Source organism: Halichoerus grypus, chromosome 8 (genome assembly GCF_964656455.1).
Source record: "Halichoerus grypus chromosome 8, mHalGry1.hap1.1, whole genome shotgun sequence".
In the NCBI taxonomy this organism is placed as follows: Eukaryota; Metazoa; Chordata; class Mammalia; order Carnivora; family Phocidae; genus Halichoerus; species Halichoerus grypus.
In genome coordinates, this window is record NC_135719.1 from 1,773,749 (window position 1) to 1,794,920 (window position 21,172).

A 21,172-nucleotide genomic window follows, 5' to 3' on the forward strand; every position below is an offset into this window, starting at 1 on the left:
TCCGGCGGAGGCATTTAATTTCTGAGAAGTGCTCTTCTTCTGGGTTCGCCCCGCTTCTCACGCTCACTCCAGCCCCTCGCCTGCTTTCCTTCTGACTCAGTTCACTGCCTGATGCCTGGGTCCTGCCTCGGGCCAGACCTGCCACTTGGCACTGTTTTCATGGACAGAAGCAGAGCCAGACACAGTCCAGAGCCAGGGCCAAGGCCATTTCGGCAGAGAACAGTGGAAGGCCGCCACCGTCGGCTGAGGGCAGGTCCAGAGGCGGGGGTCAGGGGCGAGCCAGAGAGGAAGGGGGTGGTGCTGGGATGCCCGAGGCGGGGAGGCAGCGGCACGCAGTGGACAGCTGACGGGCGAGGGGAAGTTTGGCCCCCAGCTTGGGACCTGGCCTGCTCTGGTCCAGCTCTGCCCGTCTCCACGGTACGGTCAGTTTGTGGATGGAGGGCTTAGTAGCAGGTGTCGTTCTGGCTGGTGCCAGGCGCTGTGCCTCGTTTCCCGAGGCTTCCTTCGTAGCTGGACCGTGACACTAGGGCATGGCACCCTGTCACACCACCGGGCCCAAACCCCTTTCTCTTGCTGTCCTTGTCTCCACGTCTGAGGACTTGGCATGGGTGGACCAGAGCAACAGCTCGTCGGGGCCAGGGGTCTAACTCTGGAGTGTGCCGGGCTCTGCAAGGCTTGACGCACTAGTGGGACCGCATGACTGGACTTTCCGTGGGTCACGGGGCACAGCTCTGTGCCAGAAGCCCCAGAGGGGCACGCGGCCTCCTTCAGAGTGGGGCTCGAGGGGAGCAGGGACACAGCCACTTCTGTGAGTCTGGTGCTCACCGTGGGTAAGTCGGGGAGCCCTTCCTCCCGAGCTGTGTAACTGATCCATCAGGAAGCCGCGTGGAGGAGGGGGCGCGGGGCTCTCCAGCGTCCAGGAGGAGAAGCACCTTCTGGCGGCTCCTGAGAGCCGCGAGGGTGTCCTGATTAAGGGAGGGACGAGGTTAAGTGCTCCCAAATGGGTCAGTGTTGATATTTGCCATCCCCTTATCCACGCGTGCCTTGGGCTTGGGGACTCTCCGTCTGGCTTTAAGTTCACCCGGAGATTTCACCACATCCACGAACCATGGGTGCGTTCCTTTGTAGTGCTCAGAATCACCTCCTCAAGATCTGTGCTCCGTGTTCTCATCTCTGTCGTGGCTCTTCCTGAAACGAGCAACATCCAAGTAGTGCTTGAAAAGCAGCAGCTTTGTAATAAATAAGTGTTTAAAATCCCCAGCCCCTAAAACAGTGGTTCTCAATCTCGGCACACGTCAGGGTTTTATTGGCTCTTTTAGAACTTCGATGTCAGAGCTCCGGACTGTTTCTCTGCATTCGGCCCTGTTGTGGTGAAGTCCAGGCGTCTGTACTTTAAAAACAGCCCTGATGATCTCAGTGTCAGCCAAAGGTTGTGAACTACTGAACCCCCACCAGAAAGAAACCCCACAGAATAAAAGAGTACAGCCCGATCTGTTTTAGAGCAGGACAGAAATTTCAGCAAGGTCAAAATAAAAAAGAAACAAAATGTAACAATGTCATCAGTCAGCAACACAGTTTGACAAATGAGCAGCATGAGCTTTTAAACCCTCCTTGCAAGCCTTGAATTCTTAATGGACTATCTTTTGTCCTAACTCTGATGCTCCAGAAGTAAATAGACAAAGACTTTTTTTCTCTGTCTATAAAGGGAAACGATAACAAAAATAACCTACCAGTAGGATTGTTTTTAGGCAGATACAATTATTTTGAGTTACTTTAGGACGAATGAAAAGACAAATGGAATCATTGCTTCTTCCTGGTATGATGCAGGTTTTAGTAATATTCTCACGTGATGACTGTATTTTGTAATGCTTTGGTTAAAAATAACTGGATTGCAGAAACTCCAGCAGGATCAAGAAAATTAAAATAGTTTCCTTCAGCCTCACTAAAAAAAGAGACCTATTTCTCTCTGAAATGTCATGACTCACACCTAATGGTGAAATAAAAATGCACGTATAGCAGTGATCTTTCCTGTTTATTGCTTCCTCAGTAGAAGCTAATTGAGGAAAACATCTGCATTCCGTTTTCCCTTTATTTTTATAGATTCTTTTCTTACACACCAATGCAAAGCCTCGCCTGCCAGACGTTTACTCAGGCAGCGATCCGACGGGTGGCTTTCAGTTTCCCCCTTTCTGTTGATGACAGGAATTAGTCTCAAACAAGCTGTTTACAATGTCATTCTTTAACCTTGGGTTGAGTGCACACATTCTGAGGACCTAGACTGAGAGCTCCACGTCGTGGGGACCTCAGACCTCACACAGGTCAGCTCGTCTGGGGGTCCCACGCTCCCTACAGAATGCACCTAGGAAGTGCCCACCTGGCCCCTTTGGGGTGTGCGCAGCTGCAGAGCTGGCTGTGCCAGGAGACAGCCTGCTGTCATTCTGCTTCGGGATGACATGCTTGTGCTCCGTGTAAAGTCCCCCTTGGTCACCCCATCTCTGTGCCCAACAGCCCAGCTGACACTACGGGATGGGCCTGGGAATGTCCACACACCACCCAACGTGCAAACGTGCAGACTCGGCCATGGCCAGGGGGCGAGTTAAGAGCGTGGGCTTTGGAGCTAGATCTGCCACGGGGCCTGGTTTTACCCCAGACCACCCGATCTCGGGCCGCATTTCCTGCTCAGGGTTGGCATGAGGATGGTGCCTAAGACCGCGTGCCGAGAGCTCAGTCAGAGCCGGTTGCCTTCCTTTTGTTGTGGCCGGCAGCCTTCATCTGGGGCGAGTCTCTAGACACCAAGCCTGCGTGGGGAGCACCCTTGGGGGGGCAGTCGGGGAGAAGCTGTGGAGGTCAGGGAAGGAGCCGGCCAAGATGCGGTTCAGGGAAGGTCTAGCGTCAGGCTGATGCCGCAGGGAGGCTACGTCGCACTAGAGGCTATTCTACGGGAGGCAAGAGAGCGGGCAGTCCTTGGTCACAGAGCGGGAGGGTGCGTGAAACTCCCAGGCATCCTCACGCCCGTGGCTTCCAAGCGGCCCCAAGGACAAGCCCCTGAGAAGATGTGGTGTGAGCGTTGGCTGAAGCACCGTCAGCAGCTGGGGTGGGGGTCTGCCGGTCAGCTTGGTGCAAGGGGCCTGGGGGTCTGCCGGGGGCGCCAGCAGTGTCCATGACAGGCCTGGAAGGCTGGGAGCCAGCCATGGGCGGAGATGGTGACCCCGGGCTTGCCCACAAGAGCAGCTGAGGCTCTGGGGCTGGGGTAGGACCCCTACGGGCCCTTCTTTCCAGACCACCAGCTCCTCTTGGCTTGACCAGTGAGTCTTCATGGACGAAGGGGAAACCACTTTACGGGAGGCAGAGCGCATGTCTCCGTGTGATCCCACTGTTACCTACTCAGCATGGGCCAGAAAGTGCATGAGTAGGCCAGGCGAACACGGTCACTGTCCACGAAGGAGCTATCCGTGTGGCTGGGGGAGAAGAGACAAACAGATGGTCATACAGTGAATGCAGAACGAAAGTGGTGAAGTGTTGTTCTAAAGGAGGCTACGAACATAGTAGCGGGGTCCCTCATTCCCGTGTTGGAAGTGGTGGGGGAGCAGGGCGAAGGCTGTCTGAGATGATGCTCAAACCGGGATCAGAGGATGTGGATGGATATCTCCATGGGTAGCGCCTGGGCACTTTCCCAGCCGCGGGGATGACATGTGGAAAGGCCCTGTGGCAGGAGGGTATCGTCGAGTCTGGGGAAGTGACAGGGACCGTGGCGTGTGATGAGGGGGAGGCCGGGCTGGTGACATCCGCAGGGGACAACAGTGTGCCTAGAATTTACCAAGAGCACAAGGAGCATTCCCTGAAAGGATGCTGACACGATCTGATTTGCATTTTTATGCACAAAGACTTTCCTGGTGCGGGGGAGGAGATAGTTTTGTTTGGTTTTTGGAATCCAAGAAGAAGAGAAACGAGTGTTTACACACTACATGAAGTCCTGTGTGACGTAACTTCACACATATTTCTTATTTAATCCCTCATGACGAGCCTTTACTTATTTATTTATTTACTTATTTACTTATTTTCGGCTTATGGATGTCTGGTTTCCAGCACCTTTGTTGAAAAGACTGTCCTTCCTCCAGTGAGGTGCCCTTGCTCCTTTGTCAAAAATCAGTTCTCTGTGTGTGTGTGGGGGGGTCTGTTTCTAGACTCTGTGCTGGCCCTTCGACCTCACTGGTCATACGCCAGTTCCGTGCTGTCTTGATTTCCTGCTGCTTTGTCATGAAATCAGGCTGTGTTCGTCTCCCTACGTTGTTCCTCTTTTCCAGAGGTATTTTGGTTCCTCCAGGTTCTTTACATGAATTACACAATCAGCTTGCCTGACCCTACAGAGAAGCCCGAAGGGAGCTTGACTGGGGTGCGTCGAATCTACGGATCAGTTTGGCGAGAACTGACCTATTGAGTCTTGTGACCCATGAACACAGTGCATTCCTCCATTTACGTGGTTTTCCTTTCATATGAGCATTATTTTGTTATTGTCTGTGTATGGCCCTTGCACAGATTTATCTCTAAGTATTTTGTACTTTTTATGCCAATGTAGATTTTTTTTTTTTTTTCAGTTTCTAATTGCTCAGTGATAGAATACAGAAATAGAATTCTTTTTCTTGCCCGATTGCACTATCTCGGACCTTTTTCATACGTAGAATATGATGCAGAATGGAATTGGTGAGAGTGGGCATCTTTGTCTTTTTCCCGATTGTACAGAGAATTCAGTCTTTCATCATTCAATACTGAGCCAGCTTGAGTTTTCCATGGTTGTCCTTTATCAGCTTGAGTAAGTTCCCTTCTGTTCCAAGTTTCCTGAGTGTTTTACGAGGAATGGGTGTTGGATTTTGTCACATACTTTGGTGGCATCTATTGCGATGACAGTGTGGCTTTTCCTTTTAGTTTGTTCATAGGGTGAATTACATTGTTTGATTTTTCAGAGTGAGCCAGTCTTTCATTCCTGAGATAAACCGCACTTGGATAATGATGTACTCCACTTTTTTTATGTTGGTGGGTTTGACTTGCTAACATTTTGCGTACGGATTCTTGTAGCTGGTCCGTGAGGGATGTGGGTCTGTGGTTTTCTCTGCTGTCCTGAATCCTGTCTTCTCACTGGTGTTGACTCGTGTGAGAAACTCGGTGGCATCCTCGTCTCCCTCCCTCTGTACAAAATACCTCTCTTTATTTGGCTGGTTTTAAGGTTTTTCTCTTTGTAACTGGTGTTGAACAATTGGATTATGGTTCGCCTGAGTATGGTTTCCTTATGTTTATTGTACTTGGTATTCATTTAGCTTCTTTAATCTTTGGGCTTATGGTTTTCATCATATTTATAAGAAATATCAGCTTTTCGTTCTTCAGATGTTTCTCCTGTTCTCATCTTTCCCTACTGTGTCTGGGGCTCCAATTACAAGTGTATGAGATTGAGCGCATTGTCCTGCAGCTCACGGATGGTCTCGTTATTTCTTTAAATCCCTTTTTATCTCTGTGTATTTCATTTTAAATAGTTCTTTTTTCTCTGTGTTCAAGTTCACTAATCTTTCCTTCTGAAATAGCTCATCTGGCCTTTTCTCCATCTTGTGTATTTTCCGTCTGAGACATTGCAGTTTTCGTGTCCAGAATTTCCATGCGGTACTCTTCCTTCCCGTCTTTCCGTAGATGCTCTCCTTGACCTCAGGTGGTTTCCTCACAGGCATGAGCTGATCAGTAGCCTGGTGCAGGCCCCGGGGGGTGTTCCGCATGTGCACCTCCCACCCTGCTTCTCCCAGCCTTGGCCCCCGGGGGTGCTAGTCCTGCGCTCAGCCGCCTCAGTCTGGGCCCCGTCTGCCTGGGCTGCAGCCTGGGGTCCCCTCCAGCAGCATCACTGTCGCCTGCCCTCGTTTGGGTTTCGAATCGGAAGTCATGTTTTTCACCTAAGAGCAACCTTTCCTATTTCAGGTCATTTTCTTTTTATTCATGGAAGATCTCCGCACCACTGAGATGGGGTATTTCAGTATTGCCTGCTTTGCTGGAATGTGTTTCTTGGGCCGGGGCGGGGGGGGCAGGATTTGTTGTAATTTCTTAATTTCTCAGATGGCTTCCTTGTTAGATGCTGAATCTTCTCATGCATTCAGCTAATCTGACCCCTTCCTCACCTTCTTATTCGTCCTCTGTTCCTACTGCGTGTTAAGAGTGGAAATGGTTTTGGTGAGTGTGTATTTCTTTGAAACTTCACTTTTCTAGATTGGGGCCCGGTTGTCGGGGGGCGGGGGGAGCTAGGAGGCTTCGGCAGGCTGCGGTGGGCGGCCGGGGTGGGCGGGGGCTCGGCCGCTCCTCTCACTGGAACGCTGGCCCTCAGAAGCGGCCGTTCTCCTTTTCACGGGGCAGGTTGGCTGCTGGAAGTCAAGGTGACACGAGAGCTCTGTCCCTGGCCTCTCTCTCCAGACCTGGGATCCTTTTCCTCCGCTTCCGGACTCCCTGGTCTCTTTCCTGCTTGCAGGCTTGCAGGCTTCTCCTGGGGGGTCCTTATATTTATTCCCAGGCAGCCCCTTCCTTTATATCTGTTGAACCACAGGGCTGCTCATATTCACCCCACCCTCCTACCTGCACTGTTCCTTGCAAAAATCCCTCCATGCTTCAGACCTCTTCAGGGCCCTTGGCACTGTTTTTCGGCATGGATGCAGATTTTTGTTGCTATTTTTGTATTTTTTGATCATTTCATTAGCAGTTTGCAGGGGAGGCCAGGCTTGGCCTGAAACCGCCTTCTGGACACGTCAGCCTGGGCTCCTTCCACGCGCCAGGCAGCCTTTCTGCAGCCAGGGAGGGAGAGGGGGGGTTAATCATTTACCGGTAAAATGAAAGCCCTCAGGCCTGCGTTTCTGGCATTTTTGTAGCATGATACCCGGAGAGGAATGTATTTCTTTCAAGCACACCCCAGCATATTCTAAACAAGATGAAGCATTTGTACTTTGGCCTGCAGATTAAATAGCAGAAGAGGCACTGGCTGAGGGGTGGGGGACGGGGGTGACAGAGGGGAGGGAGGACTGGGGGGGAGGACGCAGGGGCCTGCGCTGGGGGGCGGGGGGGTGGTGGCGAGTTTGTAACTCAGAGCAGAGCCCCGGGTGGTGCTCCCGTGGTCGTCCTGCTGGAATGTGCGCCCTGGAGAAAATCCGCAAGCTGTGGGCTTTCCAGAGGGCCCTGCGAGCCCGGTCATCGGTGGCAGAGGGGCTGCGGCCGGTCACCCACCGTGGAGCTCTGCTTCTCAGCATGGATGTGCCCCAGGGCTCATCCCGGCCTCTGACTGCGGGACACAGTTGTCTCCGCAATGCTCGGTGCAGACCTGCGCTGCTGCTGCCCCTTGCCTGGCTAGCGTCTCCTTAGCACCATCCCTAGATGGCAGGGTGGGGACGAGGAAGGACTGACACAGAAATCAGACTGCTGGGCAGCAGGGCTGCTTTTGCGTGTCATGGGGCCTGCTGGCGGCCGTTCAGTCCCTGTCGCCAGCCCTAATCTTGGGTCCCTTTGTCTTGTGCTGTTCCACGACCAGAGGCTGGAGTCCTAACCCGGAGGAGGGAGGGTTCCCTGCAGGCCCGTCCCTGCTCTCTGGAAACATTTCCCTCTCCGGGCTGGCCAGGAGCTGACTGGGATTGCTGTCGCCCGCGGTCACAGCTTCCAGCCTGGACTCCATCCCCGAGGCTGGCCATCTGTCTTCCCCTCTCTCGGGGATGGGCGGCATTAAGTATTAATGCTAGTCTTCACAAGTGTTTGCTTCTAAAATCTAAATTATTGATAGCCTTACATTTTAAAATACAAATCACGTGCATTTCCCCAGACAGTGCTGAAGCGGTTAGAAGTTTTGCTTTTACTGTAGGGCGTGGCCTTTGCGAAGGACACTCCAGATTCACTGCCAACAACATGCAGGAACGGATGGGTCTCTCGGAAGCACGTTTCCAAGACATCTGGAGTGCCTGGCTCCCCTGCCTCTGGGTGGGTGACAGCAGGGCAGCCTGAGGCCTGGCTCCCCTGTGGGCTTCTGCCAACCCAGCTGTGGTCACCAGCCCCTCTCCCACCAAGCTGCAGCCGGACGGGACTTGGCCCCATTCTCGGGCCCACCCCCTCCCCCAGAAGCTTCCACATATCCTCTTGGGACAATGTTGTTCTGGAAAGAAGAATCTATTGCTCTGTGTGATGTATTCCCCTCCCAGGGTGGTGGGGCTGTCTTTTGTAGTCCATTTTTGCCCTAACTCACCACATCCCCACCCCCTGATCCCCTCCCAGCTCGAGTGGCGAGCATCCCGTGTGATGTGGGAGCAGCCCGCCAGAGTATGGTCTGGGAAGGTAGCATGCGGTGCAGCCTCCAAGGCGAGCTGGGAAAGGAAGCTTTCCCCGGTCGCTGTAGGAAACCATGTGTCCCTACAAAACCCCTACCAGACTCTAGTGCCAGTGTCCCTAGTGAATAAAGGACTGTGAGCTGGCCAGTGGGGGACACACAGAGCCTGCCACTCACTTACCCCGTAAGCCAGGGAGCCGAAGTCACTGCCACAGGGGCATCCCCGCCGGTCTTCTGGGACTGCGAACTCCGTGAACCCGGCTGGCCGTGGGCTGAGCCCCTCCCTGTGTCCCAGGTCCCCCCTGTTGGGGGTCATGGCAGGCAGTATCTTCACAGGCTCCGCAGGGGTCCCGCTCCTGGGTGTTCAGTCAAACGTGCATCTCGGTTCTGCCGGGGAGGGATTTTACTGAAGTAATTAAAGCCCCAAGTCAGTTGACCTTAGAAAATGGAGATCATCCCAGTAAGTCTGACCCCATCTGAGAAGCTGTTATAAAAAGCAGAGAGTTTTATCTAGTTGGTGACAGTAGGAAAGACAGAGATTCCTAGCACAGGGAGGACCCCACGTACCATCGCTGGCTTTGACGATGGAGGGGGCTGGGAGTGGTGGTCTGGGGGGGCCCCTCAGGCCCACCCACTGGGAGGAACTGGATCTGCCAGGAGCTTGAATGAGCCTGGGGCCAGGTTCCTCCCCAGAAGCTCCAGAGACGAGCCCAGCCCGGCCACCAGCTTGGTTTGGGCCTCGAGGGGCCCTGAGCGGAGAACCCAGTGAAGCCCACCCGGGACTTGGACCCGAAGAACGGCACGCTAAGAGGCGGCTGTTGTTCTAAGCATCTGGGTTTGTGGGAATCTGCTACCTGGCAGGAGAGACGAGGCCGGGTACCACTCTGTTTAGGGCCGCGGGGCTCCCAGAGCAATAAACAGGGCTCTTGGTTCACCTGCTTGAGAAGCTCGCAGCCTGTCCTCCCCGTGAGATGATGGGGTGTGGATTTGGACGAGCAGAGCAGCGTCGCCAGGATGACAAGGGCTGTATCCTTGATGAGGGAAGCGAGGGGCAGAAAGGCTTTCTTTCCAGAGCAAGAATTTGAAGAGGGAAGCGGAAGGAAGGCCCTCTCCAGTATGTTCCATTTGGTCTCACCTTCGGGTTCATCCCCAAGTGCGAGCGACCAGTTGAGCTCCCGCATCTGAGTCCCGGGCGCTCCTGGCGCGGTTCGCCCCAGGCAGCTGAGGCCAGGGCGGGCCGAGCGTTTCCTCGAGGGGTTCCTGACTCTGAGTGCTGACTCCCCGCCTCCCGCACTGCGGGGCACTCGGGCGCTTTGTGCCCTCGTCGGGCGGAGCCAGGGACTGCGTCGCTGGCACACCATTTCTTCCGAGGGGCTTTTTAGAGAACTGCCCCCTGCCCCTAACGACAAGGGGCGCACCCGTCTAGGAGCAGCGGAGCCTGAGTGACAGGCAGGAAATAGCTGAGTGTCTCAGCCTTCTGGGGGCGGGATCCGTGCCGCACTCTGCAGTCACCTTGGAAAGAGGAAGCATATGTGTACCATCTGTCATCCGAACCTGAGCTCTTCGGGAGTGCAGAGACTCTCCTAGTAACTGTGCTGAGCCAAGGACGGCCGCAGGGCACGCCTGCCCGAGGGGTGCTGCCACTCCCCGAAACCCACCACACGCGGTCGCAGACCCACGCCCGGGCATCCCCTGGGGATGGCTGGGACAGGCTCGCGGGATCTACAGGTGTCTACAAAACCGGAGACAAAACTGAAAAAGCAATAAACACACACACACACACACACACACAAGAACTACCAACGAGCAAAGCCACCCTCGGATTTTCCCGGTCTAGGTGCGCGATGCTGAGGCAGGCGGAGGGTGGCCCCCGTCCATGCAGCGGAGAGCGCCCTGCGCGTGGCCGGCCCCAGAGCCGAGAAATACTCCGTCAGCCACTTGCCGACAACTGCTGTCCCCGCCCTCGGGCTGGCCACGCGCAGGGCCCTTCTCCCTACTCCATGTTGGCGCGTCCCTGGACCTACTTTCCGGGTTGTGACGCGAATCACACGGATTTTTTTTTTTTTTTGAATGTTGTACTCAAGACTTTTTTTTTTTAATTTAAATTCAATTAATTGACATATAGTGTATTACTGGTTTCAGAGGTAGAGGTCAGTGATTCATCTGCCACGTATAACACCCAGAGCTCATTCCCTCCCGTGCCCTCCCCGGTGCCCATCACCCGTTACCCCATCCCCCAACCCCCATCACACAAAATTATACACAGAAAATGTTTCGTGACACCTGGCCCCTAGTAAACTCCGTAGTTAAAGTTAATCCCTTGTCAAAGGCCAGAGGTGGTTGCATTCCTCTGGGCTGTTCGGTCGTAAGTGACAGAAACTAAAATTGAGTATTTTAGGTATAAAAAGGGGGGGTTTATTGGTAGCAGAGATTTGAACACCACGATGCTGCTTTCACCAACTGATGCCTTCATTGCTTTCGGAGAGTCAGTTTCATCGTCTCAGATCCAGTTCTCCATGAAGCTGGAGTCTTGCCGCCGAAAAAGCTGTGCTCACGTTCCTAAACAAAAAGCAAGAGGAGAGGTGGGAATGGCCGCGTTTTGCCTGTGGAGGACTCTGATTGGCCTGGCCGGATCATGTCCTAACTTGGGAACCAATCACCATGGACAGAGGAGGAATGAGGTAGTACAATTGGTCGTGCTTGTGTCAGGTGCCCAGCGCTCAACCAATCACTATGGACAGAGGCAGAGTGAGGTACTATGATTGGCCCAGCTTGTGTCAGGTGCCCAGCGCTCAACCAATCACTATGGACAGAGGCAGAGTGAGGTACTATGATTGGCCCAGCTTGTGTCAGGTGCCCAGCGCTCAACCAGTCACTATGGACAGAGGCAGAATGAGGTACTATGATTGGCCCAGCTTGTGTCAGGTGCCCAGCGCTCAACCAATCACTATGGCCGGGGAGGTGGGCTCGTGTAGGAAGAGGGCGGATCCTCTCCCGACCTCGGTAATAAAGGCGCAGCACGAGGGCGTGGCGGTGGCGGAGGTCTGGGATATCTCTGTTGCCGACCCCGAGCCCCGTCTTCTGCTATGAGAAGGACATAGTTTGAGCATAACTTGAGAGCTGGCGTGTGTGCCCTTGGTCACGCCCGACACCTGCCAGAGGGAATGGAACCCGCGGGAAAGGCAGGGGCGTCGGGAGCAGGAGGCGCAGTGCGTGCAGCTCCGTGCAGGTCGCTCGGGAGCAGGCCCGTAGGCACCGCCTGGACCCTGTGCTGGGGGCGTGTTTGTTCCTGCGTGCAGGTGGCTGGGGTCACCTTGGAGGACAAGAGCACGTTGTCCCCGGAACAGCAACCAACGTCCCTTCTTTGGAACGACACCCAATAGTGTCCATCACCGGGCGGTCGCTTCTGTTGATGATAATTTTCCCGTGTTTCCCTCCCTTGCTGTTTTGCTCTTTCTTCTTTTTAAACCAAGATGAGATGTTTCCAGTTTTCTTAAGGATTCTTTTGATGAAATAATTCTAATTTATATTTGTACTTCTCCTGTAGCCTGGGGAGCTGTTTTATGAAGCACAAGGCCTTCTTTTGTGATCTCGTCCAAGACAAACTTCTGATTCTTCTTTTTTTAAAAAAGTAACTGCTGATCTAAATAATGCTTAAAAATCCGCTTACTGAAAACTGGCGGAAGGGCCCTTTGCCCACAGAGGAAGGTGCTCTGTCGTTGGAATCTGTGAGTATTCTTCCCAACTAGCGGTCAGCAAATGTGCTTTGTCAAGGGCCGGGTAGTCGAGATGTTAGGCTTTCTGAGTCCTGTAGTTTCTTTCATAACTGCTCAGCCCGACCATCGTAATAGGAAAGTAGCCGGAGACAGTGAATAAATCAGTAAATGTCTGTGGCCGGGTTCCAGTAAGTATTTAAGTAACAGGGAGAGTGAGCCAGGTTGGGGTCACATGTCACAGTTTGCCAACTCCTGTTCTAGGGCATTTTATGCTTTCGACTTAGAAAAAGTGTCTTTGAAATCCCTGGGATGTGAATAATTCTCCCCGTGTCATGGATTGGAAACACGGAGTGGCGTCCAGAACTCACCGTAGGTTCACGCAAGGCTTAGAGTAGACCAGGTGTTGGTGCTGACAGCCTACCCACATGTGATGCAGTAGTTCCATTTTTGGGAATCTGTCCTAAGATGGTAGGCATATATATGTATTTTTCCCACCCAGTTACTGACCACGGCATTATTTGCCATGTGCAAGGCCTGGGAGTAACTTCGTGTCCAATGGTCAGTCATCTATGCAAAATGATGCTTTAGAGCCTTTCAAATAACGTTCACGGTTACCTTCTTGTGAGTTTATGTTGTGACACAAGGTGGGAAGATACACACCGTGGCACTTCAGCTGATGAAAAGGAGTAGGCATGCGTAGGAAAGGATTTTCAGGAAATGTGCCCAGCTGTTAATAGTGTTTTTGTCTGGACAGGAAGATTGTCTGGGGTTTTCACTGTGCGTGTGTGTATGTGTGCGTGTATTTGATTTTTCCAAAAGACTACTTTAGTTTTAGAATAAAAGCACTTTAAGGGGAAATTAAGTAGTTCTTCAACCTTTAAGCCGGAGACAGTGTTGTGTGCAGTGTTCTAGAACCTTCCGGAATGCCCTCTTCACTCAGAGGAGCCTGGAGGCCAGGGCTGGGCTGATTGTAGGGGAGTCCCCCCGACCTATGGCGCTCCGGTCCAGGGCGCTGTTGTCATCTTGGAGCTCACGGGGCTGCTGCCTGGAGCCGCCAGCTGCTTGTATTCTCATTCTTGAAGGGGGTTGACTGAGCTTCTGCATGTAAGTCTTCAGCTCTCCACATAACCCTCAGAACAGGCGTGCCTGGTCCTGACCTCCACTTGCGAGAACGTGGAGCAGCCTGCTCAAACCCCCGTAACCCACTCACACGGGGGCTGCGCCTCTGATCCTGGCTGCCTCTTCATTCTGGAATAGGATACTTCAGGCTGGGCTCTGCCGTTCACTCACAAATGGTTCTCCTCCGTGCGTCAAGTCCAGGAAAACATCTCCCACAGCTGCTGCTTGTGTGGGCAGATGGCTGGGCCTCTGGGCCACAGCTGGCCATGGTTCCCCGTGGGCCCTGCTCGCTCGGAGAGCGGATCCACAGATCCACGCCTGGAGGGAAGCCCATCACTTACATACGAAGGAAGCCCACAGGTGTTGAGGGCTCAGATGCTGGACTCTTGGTGACGTGGGGACCAGAGTGGGAGGACTGCCAGCATGATCGAATGTAAAATGTTGGATGCCTCATATTCCAGAACGTCGTGGTGGGAGAGGTGGCTGCCATGGGGAGGAGGGCAAGCGCTGAGTGGGGATGTTGGGGGATCCTTCACATGGGTGCTGGGACCAAGTCCGATGACGGGCAGGCCTGGAGGTGAAGAGAAAGACGTGTAACAAGCTGGAGTCTGATGTGGACGAGGAGTGACCTGCGGGTGGGAAGACCGAGACGTAGCAGGTGCGCCAGGCAGACTCATGAGTCTGGAAGGAGCTGCGGGTTATAGACAGGAGTGCCGTGTGGAAGGGCTCTGGGGCCAGAGGAAGAGGCAGGCCCACCTCTGACCACGTGGCATCTGGGTTATGGGAGGGTACGCCTCCTCTCTGGAAGACATGCTGCTGGGGAAGCAGTCAGTCGGGCTGGTCTGCTAACTTGGGGTTCAGGGAACTTCTGAAAGAAGCCGAGGGTGTAGGAGTCTGTCTGTTGCAGAATGGGCATTCCAGAGAGCACCCCAGAGGGGAGGAGGGGAGCAGGGATCATGCATGAGGAGTACGGAGATGAGAGGTGGCCGCGTGGCTGGGGGTTCAGCATCCGCCGAGGGGAGCAGGCTGGGATTGATGGGTGGTGGGGCCACTCTGGGACAGCATTGCAGAGTGAGTCCTCCGACCCCGGGGATGAGGTTGGACTCTGGAAGGAGTCGGACTGATTGTGCTTTGAGGGACCCACTGGGACCAGCCCTGGGAATCCAGCCCCATGGTTCTAAGCAGACCCGAGGGTTCTGTGGGCCAGGAGAGAAGACTGGAAGCAAAGCGCGTAGCAGCCACATCTCTGTGTCCCCTTCCCTGCAGGGGAGCCCCGTTGCAAGTAAGCCCGACGCCCCATTGCTGGTGGGACGGAGCGTGATCCCTGGTCCCCTTTCTCGGGACTCACTGCCCAGTGTTGGGGGGCGGCCACTTGCCTCCGTACGTCTCCGCTGCTTTCAGATTTGTCAAAAACCCAGTTTCACGGACCACCTTTCAGGAACACATCGCTGTATAAAGCTAAGCGTGCTTTCCCCCAAGGAGCCTGGAAAGGGGGCTCCCTGTGCCCGAGGAAACTGGAGAAACAAACGTGGCAGCCATCGTCTCTCGGGGTCCTTTCCAGATCATGGAAACGTGTTTTCTCATTTCCTCATATTCCAGGGCTCGTGTATTACGCAGCCGTGGTTTATTTTCAGAGCACACTTTGGAATTTGACAGACTCTCAGGCCGGCCTGCTTCACAGCTGAAACCACTTGCCGTTTGGTCGATGATACAGCGAGTGACAGTTTCCCCTGGAAACAGCCGCAAGGAGCAGCCGTCTGCGAGTGGACAGACAGGTGTCAGCCCTGGGGCGGCCGCCGCCGGGGCCCCTGCTCGGGCAGCGCCACAGCCCTTGGCAGACGGGGCGCGGGACTCTCCGCGGGGCTCAAGTCTGGTGGGCGCGTCCTGCCTGAAGATGTTCGGGCCACCGTGGGCACGGCCGTGCGCCCGCTACCGCTGTGGGTGCTGGGGGGGGACAGCCCGCGAGGCACCAGCTCCAGCCCAGGGAGAGCCCCCCAGGCGCTGCCCCCCCCGCCCTGCACACCCTCTCCCCCTGGCGCCGTGAGACCCTGGCCCCGGGGGGGGTCTTCCTCAGGGCCCTTGTGATTTCAAGTGCTGGGAACCCATTGAGTGATTTGTTGCAAAGGGGTGGGTCTCTGGTCATGTCTTTATTCCTCCTCTGCGTTATTTTTGTTTAGAGCATTTATCCCCACCTGACAGCGTCCCCGCTTCCCTCCCCCGCCCCCCATCCTGTTCTTTGGGTTTTGCTGTCTGTTCACCTGCTAGACTCTCATGTCCTCTGCCTGATTAACTCTGTGCTTCTAGGGCGCCCAGCAGATTGTAGGCATTTAATAAATGCAGGGGTAAGTTGGGACAATAAGCAGGAGGTGGGCGAAGGGAAGGGGGAGCTACTGGGAAGGCCCAGAGCCTCAGGAGGCAGAGCAGCACAAGGGGGCGGATAGGGACAGCGAGCTGGCTGAGCTGGGCGGGGTTGGAGCAGCGGGGGAAGGGGCAGGCGGGGTGCGGCAGGTGCAGCCCCAGAGGCCAGATCTGGGCGGGGCCCTTCACGGTGGGCAGAGGGACTTGGGGTTTATTGAGAATCCGTAGTGGGGAGCATGGAAGGTTTTCAGGGAGTGTGACGTGATCGTTTGAGATCACACACACCATCACCGCAATCCTGAGCACAAGATCTGACGCCTCCATTTTGCAGAAAAAGAAAAAACAAACAAAGCCACCATGGACCAGCAAGGCTGAGTGTCCGGGTCACACGCGTGATGGAGCCGTGGCCGTTTTGTGTCGTAGAGGGAGACTTCTGTAGGATGCCGGAGGGCGGGCCGTGGGGGCAAGGCCCAGGCGGGACAGGGCCAAGTTCCAAAGCACCCCGTGAGGAGCTCCCATAGGTGGGCAGTCAGGTGCGTGCTGTGGGCACAGCCGGGGGCCGTGTGCGAGGCGCCCCGGCAGGAGGCTGGAGGCTGGGAGCCCGTGAGTCTCCGTTGAGGGATGGCAGGCAGGCAGAGGAGATGGACAGACCGGTGGGCGTGCAGGGGGTGACGGAGGGGAGGACTCCCACAGGGCGTCTGGCCTTCCGAGCTTGACTTGCGTGTGGATGGCGGTGCATTTGCTGACGTCGGGGAGGAGTGGGAGGTGCTGGTGATGGTCGGGGGCCGGGGGGATGGAGGGGTGGTGCACGGGATTATCAGCGTCATCCAGGCCGCCATCCCTGGAGTGGGTAAAATTGGTCGGGGTGCCCAGGGGGAGGAGACTCAGTGGCCTAGCTGAGGTCGCTGAGGGGTGAGGGGAGGGAGGAGAGGAGCGGAGACCAAGGAAAGTGGGTGTTGGGATCAGCAGCAAGGAAGTTTCTGGCAACTTTGGCAAATGCTGTCTCCATGAGGTAATGGGGAGAAACCGACTTGGAATCACTCCAGACGGTGGCATCCGAAGGAGCGGGAACAGCAGGTGTAGACAGCCCTCCGAAGAAGACGGGGTATTTAGAACCATATGGATTTTGTGGCTCCGCGTGTTCCCAGACAGAATGCTGGGGATCCAAGAAACAATTTGCGCAGCCCTGTCTGTCCTCATTTGCAGAGTGTTTGGAGAAAGCTCTCCCCCCGCCCCGACCCCGCACCCCCATCGAAGGCAGAGGCTTACACCTGTGTCCCTCTCTCACTTAGGCCGGATCCTGGACCTGAAGACGGGGACGGTCAAGAAAGAGGGGCAGCAGTCTTCCATGAGGATGTGCATGGGCTCACGGAGGTCCTTCATCTGCAGGATGAGGTGTGTGGGGTGCCGGGGGGCTGTGGCTGTGGGTGGTCCACTCCTTCTGCCCCGCCATGGGCTCTGCTGCTGCCCCACATCGGGGTCCCAGCTGTGGCCTGCGAGCCTGCAGCCCCCGCGGTCCATCTGGGAGGACCCTCGTCCCTCGTCCTCCCGTCCCGCTTTGCCTGACTTCCGCGCGTTCTGCCAACTCCCGGGTTGGCTTCCCCTGTCCCCTAGGTCTCAACTTCCTACCGGTTCTTCAAGCCTCCAGGCTCCGCATTTCTCAACATAGTTTATGTAAGATCGGTCGGTTTCATAGTTTTGGGTTTCCTGTGCTAAATCATACATTTTAATTAGAATTTAAGTTTGATAGTGTCGATTGATGTTCTCGGTGTAAGTATCTCGGTCCTGCGAGTGCCCCGAGTTAGCCTCCCTGCGCCCCCGTGGCCTGCAGCAGTGTGGCTGGCACGTGGCTGCTGAGGACATGCAGGAGTGACTGACCTTGGGGGTAATTAGAGAAGTTTCTGTCCCTGAAGAGGAAAGAACTGGGGTTTTGAGACTTCACATCCAGCTGAGACCGTCCTGTACCCGAGGCCCTGTCGGGAGCGGGCGGGAGCTGCCTGACGGGGAGTCTGCCTGGTGTGTGGGATTCTGGGGGCTCTGAAACGAGGTGATGGTTCTCATTCATTCATTCAGTTATTGGACACGTTTATATTGCGGGCCTGCCTGCGCCAGGTGGTTGTCAGGGTGCCAGGGCTCAGCACGGAATAAAGCAAACAAAACGCCGAGCGTCTAGAGCATCACTTCAGTCAGGGAGACGGAAGTACCACGTAGATACTTGGAATGCCCGCTGGTGGTGAGTGCTGTTGAGGAAAATGAAACAAATGGAAGAAGGACCGGGAAGGAGTAGGAGTTACTAGTTTATGTGTTAGTTTGTAGGTAGGTGAGGGGAGCTCCCATTGATACGGTGACATTTTGAGTGGAGACCTGGGACTGTCTGGGGAAAGAAAACACCAGGTAGAGGGAACAGCAAGTGCAAAGGCCCTGAGGCAGGGATGTTCTCGTCATGCTCAAGGAACCAGAAGGCTACTCTCGTGGAGCAGAGTGAACAGGGCGTGGTGAGGGGAACGGTCGTCAGTAAGGTTGGGACGTCAGATAGTCATAAGACATCAGCTTTTCCTCTGAATGAGATGGGAGGCCATTGGCACGACACACGGGTGCCTCGGTCAGCAGGGCACAGCCATGCCAGCAGCCCCAAGCCGTCCCCCCGTGAATGCCCTTCCTGGGAGCGTCTGCGAGTAGCCTCCATGCTGTGAGCACTGCCCCATCACGACAACTCAGGCAGCCCCCTCCCTGCCCTGGGGGGCTCCGGGGGGCACCGTCCAAGTGGCGCCACACGACCCGGATTCACCTGTGAGGCGGGCGGCATTGCTGTCTGCCGAGCGCACGACCTTGCCCTCCAAATAAAGTGGGTTAGTTTTAGGAAGATGCTGAGAGCCAGGCGAGCTCACCCAGGCGGCGGGGTCCTGGATTGGCCCTGCTCGGGGGACACGCGTGTGCCGACAGCGGCCCCAGGGCTCAGAGGACAGTTGGACCCTTACCTTGGCCATGTTGAGTAGGAAGACATCCAGAGCGTTAGCTGTCGTGGAGTTGGGAACAGGGAGCCCACGTGAGGCGGGGTAGACCAAGTGGCCACCAGCTCTGGCCACAGTGCAGACCAGGCTGTTCAGAGCCTGGGGGGCCATGGAGGAGAGAGGCGGGAAAGGCCCCCCCAGAGTGGCCTGGCCTCCCTGGAAGGACCCTTGGAAAGGCCGCTCTGCCCTCTGTCCCCACTCTGCCCTTTGCCATCAGGGGCCGTGGCGGCCCTGTTACTCTCCAGCAGAATGGGGCAGGTGGGAGGGAGGGTCCCACGACTGCAGCCCAAGCCCGAGAAGATGTTTCTTGTCACCAGCGGGCACCATGTGTTTTGAGTTGCTGTCTCTGCTGAGACGTGAAGAGACACTACTGCGGTCATCCCCCACTTCCCTGCTTTCCCAAAAGCCACCCAGTGCCACAGACGTGAGTCTGCAGCTTGGAGCGTGGCCAAGATCCCCTGGAGTCCTTCTGTGTCTCCAGCCTCCGGGCTGGGCCCCAAGCATTGCCCAGTGGGTCACACTGCCCTGGCCTTCAGGGACAATCCAGGTCCCCGGGCGCACAAGCCCGCTTCGACACTTTGGAAGGGAACCGGCTGTTGGGCTCACCCGGATCGGTGTGTGAGCATCAGATCAGACCCACCTTTCTGACTGCAACACTCCGGGCTTCATAAACTTGGGTCTTTACTCACTGTAATGATTTCTCGAATCTCAGGTGTGGAAACGCTCCTTTGGATCACCTTCCTCTAAACAGAATAACCACCATGAGGAAAAGGTTCAGGTCAGTAGGCTTTTCTGACGTGTGTTTGGGGCCACGCTGCTAGAAAGCCTAAGTGCGCTGACCTGGGGGGTGGCGGGACCTGAAGAGGGGCCGAGTGCAGGGAGGGGCGTGTGGTGCGCACATCCGGGCTGGGGCTGCAGGGCTGAGCGGGGAGGGGAGCTGGGTGCAGCTTCGCAGGAGGGAAGGCAGGCTGGGGGGAAGGCAACATGCAAACCCACAAGGCAGGCGCGACCCCAGGAGCTTAGATCACAGAGGACCCATCGGTGACCTTGCCTTCCCGCCAGGGGCTGAGAGCCATCTCACGAACGCTCTTTCTTTAGGAACGGCCTTGGTCCCGTGAAAGAAGGGGAGGCCCAGTATGCTGTGGTCCACTGCACGGGGTACATCAAGGCGTGGCCCCCGGCAGGTAAGTGAGGCCACATGTTCATCCCAAGGGAGTCAGGCGCTCTTCTCACCTAACACTGCTTTCCCGCTAGGGATGTAATCCTATGGACAGAGGCAGTAAGATATTCTTATTTTTCTTTGTGGTTAGAACATAATAATCTTTGTAAATGGAAAAACTCCTGCTTCTTGAAGCGAAGGTTTCTGCAAAGAGCAATCCTGCAAGGGTGGTGGGAGCCTCAGCCGTTTCTGAGTTCTGTCACCCAGAGCCCTGGGTGAAATCATGGTGGCATTTCACATGATACCTCCGACACTCACTGGGATGGTTCAGACAGACAGACGGACAGCCGCGGGTGCTGGTGAGCGTGTGGAGACCCTGGAAACCCTCAGCGGCGCTGGTGGGAATGTAAAATGGTGCAGCTGGTTGAGGAACCGGATGGACGGTCCTCACGGTGTTAGACGTAGAGCTGCCCTGTGACGGAGGAGTCCCACTCCTGGGTGCGCTCAGGAGAACCCAAAGCATTTGTCTGCAGAGAAACACGCACGTGAACGTTCACAGCCCCGTTAGTGGCCAGAGTGTGGAAGCAGCCGAATGTGTGCATCAGCTGGTGAAGGATAAATAAAAAGTGGAGTATCCGTACAACGAAATGTTATCCAGCCAGTCAGGGATCCGTGCCACCATATTGGTGACCCTGGAAAGCGTCATGCTAGGCCAAAGAAGGCAGACACGCAGGCAGCATGTGATCTGATTCCATTTATGTGCAGTATCCACACACGGCAAATCCTTCCCTACAGAAAGTAGATTTGTGGTTTCCGGGTGCCGGGAATGACTGTGGGTACGGCGTTTCTTTTCAAGGTGACACAGATGTTCTGAAATCAGATAGCGGTAGAGGTTGCACAACTCCACAGTCTGAAAAACCACTGAACTGTACACTTGACGACGGCACAGTCTGGGGTGTGAGTTATAGCTCAGTCTGTCTCTTAAGCCAAAGAATATATGCAGAGTTGGGCTATCTGTGTACGCTTGGTGGCCCGGAAGGTGGTCTGCCTCCGGGAATGTTCCAGCCTGCTGGAGAACGTTGTGATTCTGCTGTTGAGTATTTGTTAAGTGTCCGTAAGATCAGGTTGATCGATAATGCTGTTAAGGACAACTGTGTCCTTGGGCGCCTGGGTGGCTCAGTCGTTAAGCGTCTGCCTTCGGCTCAGGTCATGCTCCCAGAGTCCTGGGATCGAGTCCCGCATCGGGCTCCCTGCTCAGCGGGAAGTCTGCTTCTCCCTCTCCCACTCCCCCTGCTTGTGTTCCTGCTCTCGCTGTGTCTTTCTGTCAAATAAATAAATAAAATCTTTAAAAAAAAAAAAAAGGACAACTGTGTCCTTATTATTTACCTGTTCAATGTATCAGTCCCTGAGGGAGGGGCGTTGAAGTCTCCAACTATAACAGAGACAGGATTTGCCTTCTCCTTCTGGGAGTTTTGCCCTTGTT

At 55.2% G+C, this 21,172-nt stretch overlaps 1 protein-coding gene across 3 annotated transcripts in view; it reads left to right on the forward strand.

Annotated features, from left to right (window-relative positions):
- The window catches only part of ARNT2 (aryl hydrocarbon receptor nuclear translocator 2), a 160,677-nt gene that overhangs the window by 68,056 nt on the left and 71,449 nt on the right, over positions 1–21,172 (forward strand). For all 3 annotated transcript variants that reach the window (XM_036079157.2, XM_078078806.1, XM_036079159.2), the window contains exons 6-8: positions 16,812–16,914; positions 19,243–19,308; positions 19,629–19,714. In XM_036079157.2, the coding sequence (XP_035935050.1) occupies positions 16,812–16,914; positions 19,243–19,308; positions 19,629–19,714 (255 nt within the window). The remainder of the gene's footprint in view (positions 1–16,811; positions 16,915–19,242; positions 19,309–19,628; positions 19,715–21,172) is intronic.